The sequence below is a fragment of the Lepidothrix coronata genome, unplaced genomic scaffold (genome assembly GCF_001604755.1).
Source record: "Lepidothrix coronata isolate B3197 unplaced genomic scaffold, Lepidothrix_coronata-1.0 Scaffold137, whole genome shotgun sequence".
NCBI classification, from domain to species: domain Eukaryota; kingdom Metazoa; phylum Chordata; class Aves; order Passeriformes; family Pipridae; genus Lepidothrix; species Lepidothrix coronata.
The window spans coordinates 138,691-146,412 of record NW_016690317.1 but is presented as its reverse complement, the minus strand read 5'-3'; the positions used below and the strand labels follow the sequence as shown (position 1 = coordinate 146,412).

Below are 7,722 nucleotides of genomic sequence, written 5' to 3'. Positions count from 1 at the left end.
TTTTTTTTCAGCTTTTTTTTTCCTCTTCCCACTTTTCGAGGAATTTTAAGGGATGAATCCATGGTTCACCATCACCTCGTCTTCCGTGGATGTTAAACCTCTTTTCCCCCCTCAGTGTCTCCGGCTGCCGAACGTCTCCGCTACATCCTGGGGGAGGATGATGAGCCCCCCAATCCCACCCTTTTCACGGAGATGGACACCCTGCAGCACGACGGGGAGGAGATGGAGTGGAAGGAATCGGCCAGGTGAGGTGGGAAGATGCTTTGGGGTTGAAAAAAATCGGGAAAAAAATCCCCTCCTTAAGCATGCCCGGGTGGAAACAGGAGCAGGGAATGAACATCAGTTCAAAAAGACATTCCTGAATTGGGGAAATGCAGAGAACGTGGCATTTTGGGGGATTTTACAAGAATTCCCGTCTTGTCCTGCTTCTCCTCAGGATCAACCCCAGAGCTGGAGTTTTTCCCATTCCCAGTGACCAAAGTCCTGCAGAAAGGGCTGGGAGGGTAAAAAAGGAGGATAAGATGCTGGGAAAAGGGAGAATTAGATCTGGGAAATGGGAACAGAGGACAAAAAGAACATTTTCCCAGGTTCCCCCTGCCCCCCCCTTTTTCTGCCTGGGCCAAGAGTGAAACTCTTCCCACCCTCCATCAATAATAATAAAACTCCACCTGCTCCATCTTTAATAAAATTATTGGAGGAGTTGCAAGTGGAATTTCCTTTACTGAATCAGGAGTTTACCCAAGGGAATAATCTCAAATCCAAGTGGGATTTTCTCTTCCTAACCTCAGTTTTTTAAAGGCCAGTGGGGTTGAGGCTTTTTGGGGGGAGCTTTAGGAAGGGAATCAGGGGTGCTGACGGGATCCCAACCCTTTACTTTCAGCAGCACATGTGGGATTTCCGAGTTTGGGTGTGAAATTTCACCCTGGGGATTGGGAGGGATCAGGATCAGGCCCCGTGGATGCTCATCCTCCCTCCAGGACTGGTTATTTGCATCACCAAAAATTTGGGAAGCTCACAAGCATCCTCCTGGTTGCCATCCCTGCTCAAACTCTACAGTGTGGGGGATGCTTCTGGTAAAATCCTTAATTTCTCCCTTATTTTTCCATAGGTCTGTATCTCCCCATCCTTCTCCACTCCCAAAAAAGCTTGGAAGGCAAAAAAATCAATGGTTTTGGGGGGATTTTCATCAAGGAGATATTGAGATGGAGGTTTCCAAGTTTCTGCTGGGAGGATGGAGGTTTTTGTATCCTTGCTCCCCAAAAAAAAAAGATTGGAGGGTAAAAAATCAACATATTCATTGGGATTTTCATTGAGATTTTCATCAGGAAGGTCTGGAGATGGAGGTTTCCAAGTTCCTCCTTGGAGGATGGAGATTTCTGTATCTACCCATCCTTCCCCACCCCTCAAAAAAGCTTCAAAGGCAAAAAATCAATGGGGTTTTTTTTTTGGATTTTCTTTAGGGAGGGATTGAGATGGAGGTTTCCAAATTCCTCCTGGGAGGAAGAAGGTTTTTGTATCCCCACTACCCAAAAAAGCTTGGAGGGCAAAAAAAATCGACATTTTCATTGGGATTTTCATGAAGAAGGTCTGGAGATGGAGGTTTCCAAATTCCTTCTGGAAGGAGAGAGGGTTCTTTATAACCCATCCTTCCCCACTCCCAAGAAAAGCTCGGAGGGCAAAAAATCAATGTTTTTTGGGGGATTTTCGTCAAGGAGGGATTGGGATGGAGGTTTCTAAGTTCCAGCTGGGAGGATGGAGGTTTCTGTATCTATCCATCCTTCCCCACTCCCAAAAAAGTTTGGAAGGGAAAAAAAATCAACATTTTCATTGGGATTTTTATGAGGGAGAGCTGAGGATGGAGGTTTCCAAATTCCTCCTGGGAGGATGGAGGTTTTTGTTTCCCCACTACCCAAAAAAGCTTGGAGGGCAAAAAAAATCGACATTTTCATTGGGATTTTCATCAGGAAGGTCTGGAGATGGAGGTTTCCACATTCCTTCTGGGAGGAGGGAGGTTTGTTTATCTACCCATCCTTCCCTACTCCAAAAAAACTTGGAAGGCAAAAAATCAGTGTACTCATCGGGATTTTCATTGGGGAGGGATTGAGATGGAGGTTTCCAAATTCCTCCTGGGAGGGTGGAGGTTTCTCAAATCCCGATTTCCGCTCCCCGACGAGGAACTTCTTTAACCACGGGAGAGCAGCTCCACGGTGGGAACAGCAGGTGGGAGCAGGTCTAAATCCACAATAAATGGAAAAAAACCCTGGCAATCCAGGCCCTGAGCCCAGCAGGGAGATGGGATTTTGCTGTAGCCTTGGCGAAAGTGTCACGGGACGTTGATCCTGGGAAAATGGCGCCGCTGGAAACGTGCCCTGAGTCCTGCACTCCGACCTGAGCTGCCACCCTGTCTGCTCCCTAATGACCCACTTTCCTCAGGAAAACGGGGCAAAAAAGAAAGAAAAAGTGACCTAATCGGCTTTGGGCTCCACGGGTGCCACGGCGGGAAGCTTGAACTGCCTCCCCATCAAAGCAGCGTCGTTGCAAGGGCTGGAGAAAGGGTTTCTCCAAAGAATTGGGAGGGGAAGCCTTGGAACGACGAGAACTAGGCTTAAATATTATAATTCTGGGAATATTTGGGGTTTTGTCCCTGACACAGACCATTCCTGGCATTCCCAGGTAGTATTTTGGGAGTTTAGGAAACCTCCCAAGCCTCCCCAGAGCGATTTGAGGAGAGGGAAGTCTGAGGGGCTGAGTTCACTGGTGGGGCTGAGAGGTTTGCCTTCACTTCACAATTGTGGAATCAGCACTTTAGGTGGTGGTATTATTGGATTTCTCCATCCCCATCCTGAATAACACTTGGTATTTTGTCTTTGGAGCAGCATTTTGATGCAGCTGATCTAACCCAGGGCTCTCCCCACCCTTCTCCTGCAGCGTTCCTGAGCCAGCAGCTATTTCCCAAAACTTTTCTCCTCCCACATCCTCTCTGTCTGTGCCCTCTGGCGCAGCAGGAGCCAAAATCCCAGTTGTACCAGTTCAAATTTGTAAGGTTAAGCTCCGTGAAGGCTAATCCTGGAAGTCTCCTGGAAAGGAAAAGCAGCTTTCTTCCCCAAATCGATGTCACGCCAAGAGCTGCCCTTCCAGGAGCCTGAGCCCTGTCCCCAGGGAGTTGGGAGAAATCAGCCACCATTCCCAGATTTGCTCTGAAGCCTTTGGTTTGTAAAATAAAGGAACAGAGGTGGAAGGGCTGATTTCCAGTGGTTGATTTCAAGGGTTTGCAAACCCTCTCGTCTCCCACCATGGGAATGAAGGGCCCAGGTTGAGGTCAGAGCGTTGCTAAGGAATTAAAAAACCTTGGGAATGCGCTGGTGTTTGCTCTCCCGGGTGCATGGCTGGTCCATGGAGGTGCAGGTCCTGGCTAAGGCAAGGTCATCTCTGTGGGAAAACCTCCCAGATCTCACAGGAGCAATTTGAAGAGGGGGAAATCTGAGGGATTGAGTTCACTGGTGGGGCTGAGAGGTTCGTCCCCATTCTGCAATCATGGAAGCAGCACTTTGAGTTATGATGTTATGGAATTTCTCCATTCCCATCCTGAACAAGAAGCAAAAATGTTGTGGAATGGATTAATCCAGGCTTGCAAATCCACCTGCAGAAACGAAACTCCACGGAAAAATCCATTCTCTTATTCCCTTCACCCACCTCTCCCGTTCTGTGCCCATCGCACTCTCGTTCCAGGTGGATCAAGTTTGAAGAGAAGGTGGAGGAAGGTGGGGAGAGATGGAGCAAACCCCACGTGTCCACGTTGTCCTTGCACAGCCTGTTCGAGCTGCGGACGTGTCTCCAGACGGGAACGGTGCTCCTGGACCTGGATGGCTACTCCTTGCCCCAAATTATAGGTAGGAGCTGGTGGAAGTCCATTCCAAACCACCTTTCACCCGTGTCCCAAAGTGCTGGGAGTGGATTTAAATATATTTACTGCTCCATAAACCAAGTTATGTGGGAATAAGCAAAGACAGGAGTTGAGAGCCACCGATTTGCTTCAAGAATTGTTGTCCTGAGCACTCTGGGGGGGTTGCAGTGGGGTAACCCGTGGGCCTCCCTTGCAGATGATGTCATTGAGAAGCAGATTGAGGATGGTCTGCTCAAGCCAGAGCTGAGGGAGAAGATAAGCTATGTGCTTCTGAGAAAGCACCGCCACCAAACCAAGAAGCCAATCCACCGGTCCTTGGCCGACATCGGGAAATCCGTCTCCTCCAACACATGTGAGTCCTTGGGGTCCAACCTGGTTGCACCCTTGAGTCTTGGGGAAGAATTTCTCAGGAGAAGGAAAGGGGGAAAGCCAACCATTTGGGACACTCAAGTGTTTACTGTATTGAGAAAGACCCAGAAAGTTCTGCTGCTGGTGGGTGTAAGGGCGGGGGATCATTGGGAACTGGAAGCTGAAGAGGTGTTTGCTGAGATGGACAAGGTTGTGTGAGGAGAACATTGTTGTGTGAGGGACAACATCACTGTGTGAGGACAACATTGTGTGAGGGGAAATGTCATCATGAGAGGGACAACATCGTTGGTTGAGAGAGAACATCGCTGACTGAGGGACAATGTTGTGTGAGGGACAATGGCACTGCGTGAGGGATAATTCTGTGGTGTGAGAACCATGTCATTGTGTGAAGGGATGTCACTGTGAGAGGGACAATGGCACTGTATGAGGGACAATATCACTGTGAGATGGAAAACATTGTTGTGTAAGGGCCAACATCGTTATGTAAGGAACAATATTGTTGTGTGAGGGAAAATATCATCGTGAGAGGGACATTGTGTAAGGGACAGTGGGAGAGCACAATATCATTGTGTGAGGGACATCATTGTGTGAGGGACATCATTGTGTGAGGGACAACGTCATCGTGTGAGGGACAACATCACTGAGTGAGGGACAACATCATCGTGTGAGGGCAATGGCATTGTGTGAGGGACAATGTTGTCATGTGAGGCACAATGTGAGAGCACAATGTTGTTGTGTGAGGGACAGTGATATTGTGTGAGAGACAATGTCGTTGGTTAAGGGACAAGTCGCTGGTTAAGGGACAATGTTGTTGTGTGAGGGACAACATCTGTGTGAGAGATAATGTCACTGTGTGAGGGACAATGTCGTTGTGTGAGGACAGTGTCTATGTAAGGACAATGTCATGCTGTGAGGGACAATGTTGTTGTGTAAGTGATGTCATTGTCAGGGGACAATGGCATTGTGTGGGGGACAATGTCCCTCGACAGTGTCATTTTGTGAGGACAGTGCCATTGTGTGAGCAATGTCACTGTGTGAGGGACAACATCATTTTGTGAGGGAAAATGTCATTGTGAGAGGGACAATGACATTGTGTGAGGGAAAATGTCATTGTGAGAGGGGCAATGACATTGTGTGAGGGACAATCCCATTGTGTGAGGCACAATGTCACCGTGTGGGGACAATCCCACTGTATGGAGCACGGTGTCATTGTGTGAGGACAGTCCCACGATGTGAGGCACAGTGTCATTGTGTGGGGACAACCCCACTGTGTGAGGCACAATGTCACCGTGTGGGGACAATGCCATTGTGTGAGGGACGACATCATCATGTGAGAACAATCCTACTGTGTGAGGGACAACGTCACCATGTGGGCACAATGCCATTGTGTGAGGCACAATGTCACCGTGTGGGGACAATGCCATTGTGTGAGGGACAACGGTGCTGGCGGTCTCTTGGCCAAGGGGTTTTCTGGCACAGCAGCCCACAGACAAATCCAGTCTGCTCGGCGGCTGAACCCACCTATTTTTGAGCCATTATAAAAGGGGATTTGTTTGCTTTTACGCCTGATTATTTTCTTAGGTTTAAATGGAGGTCACTTGGTGGAGCTCGGGATTTGCCAGGTCTCAGTTGCTCCCTGGGGAGACTGAAACAGCGGCGCCCAAGCTGCAGATGGGAGAGGCCATCTATAATATTCCCACCCCGTGGGCATTCCCATGTTTCAGAGCAGCCATCATCCATGTCCAGGACTGCGTATTTGAGCCAAGATTTACCCAAAGCCTTCAAAACAGAGCCTGGCTTGGAAGTGTTGTGATTATTCCCTTGCTGAGGTGATGGCACCTCTTTGAGTTTGGAAATGATGGTCATTGGAAGGAGCAGAGGGTTCTCACATGTTTCTTGTGCCAGTGGCAGCTCCGTGATTGATCTTGGAATAAACAAGACATTATTATTTTTGTTGGGTTTAACAACAAAAAAAAGGAGGAGGGATGATGTAGTTGCAGCTGGTACCTTGAAGAGGTGCAGAGCAGCCTGACACAACCGGTCCAGATGGTTCTCCAAAAGGAAAACACAGTTTTGGGAGTTGAAGAGGTTTCCTGAGAAAATTCTGGGCTCAGCACGGAAAATCCATGGAGGAAGGGAAAGTACTTGTGTCAAGTAATTCAGTTTAAACATCTGAGACTAAAAAATGGGCCTCATCACCAGTTTAGGGAGGAGAAACATGAGACTTGGTGGTGGCCAAAGTAAATAATCTGAAGTGTGAAGTTCATGGCAAAATTCAAGGGCAGGCTTCTTTGGAGAATTATTAGCTTAAAAAACCAAATAAAGTTTCGGGTCTTCCTAAGTAACAGAAATTGCATTTCTGGACCTACTGATAGCTGGATAAAGACTATTGATGGGGCCTGAGGTGGTGCAGGAAGATTTGGGGAGCAGGAAGATTTGGGGTAAGACAGTGTTTTCCTTAACATTCCCTGATTGCCAATGGGAAAATTCCTACAGGTGGGATAAAAGTGCAAATGACAGTAGGAGAGCAAATCAAATTTTTGGTGTCTTGGTGCCAGAAGGGTCATGTCTGTGTTGATGTTCAGCCTGGTCTCTGGCCTTCAACACCACTCAACCTTCTCCATGGCTCCTTTAACAGCTTCCTTCTCCTGCTTTCAGCACCACCCAACCTTCCCCATGACTCCTCTAACAGCTCCTTTCTCCCAGCCTACAGCTCTGTCCAAGGAATTATTAGATTAAAAAGAGAAACAAATTTTTAAGTCTCTCTAATTGCTCTTCTGAACCCATTGATGGCCTTGAAGGGAGTGGTGGTTGGGTGTGAGGTGGTGCAGGAAGATTTTGAGGAGCAGGAAGATTTGGGATAGGGCAGTTTATTCTAATATTTCCCTTAACATTCCCTTGTTGCCAATGGGAAAAATCCTATGAGTGGAATAAGAGTGCAAACAGGAGTAGGAGGTAAAATCAAACTTCTGGTGTTTTGGTGCTGGAAGGGTCATGTCTGTGTTCAGAAACTGATTTTCAGCCTGGTCTGTTGCCTTCAGCACCACTTGACATTCCCCATGGCTCCTCTAACAGCTCCTTTCTCCCAACCCACAGCCCTGCCCAGGGAATTATTAGATTAAAAAGCCAAATAAAGTGTTGAGTTTTCCTCATTGACAGACCCACTGAGAGCCTTGGAGGGAGCATTGGTTGGGTGTGGGGGTGTGCAGAAAGATTTGGGGAGCAGGAAGATTTGGGGTAGGACAGTTTATTCTCCTATTTCCTTTAACATTCCCCTATTTCCAGTGGGCAAGTTCCTGTGGGTGGGATGAAAGTGCAAATGAGAGGAGGAGGGAAAATCGAAATTGCTGGTGTTTCGGCGCCGGAAGGGTCACGACCGTGTTGAGCAATTGATTTGCAGCCTGGCCTCTTGCCTTCAGCACCACCCCAAGGTTCCCCCTGGCTCCTCT

The 7,722-nt window shown here is 48.1% G+C and overlaps 1 protein-coding gene across 1 annotated transcript in view; it reads left to right on the top strand.

Moving 5' to 3' along the window:
• SLC4A5 (solute carrier family 4 member 5) overlaps window positions 1-7,722 on the top strand; it is a 38,042-nt gene that overhangs the window by 6,259 nt on the left and 24,061 nt on the right. Inside the window, exons 3-5 of the mRNA XM_017827269.1 lie at window positions 116-245; window positions 3,730-3,890; window positions 4,101-4,256. Of these exons, the coding sequence (XP_017682758.1) occupies window positions 116-245; window positions 3,730-3,890; window positions 4,101-4,256 (447 nt within the window). The remainder of the gene's footprint in view (window positions 1-115; window positions 246-3,729; window positions 3,891-4,100; window positions 4,257-7,722) is intronic.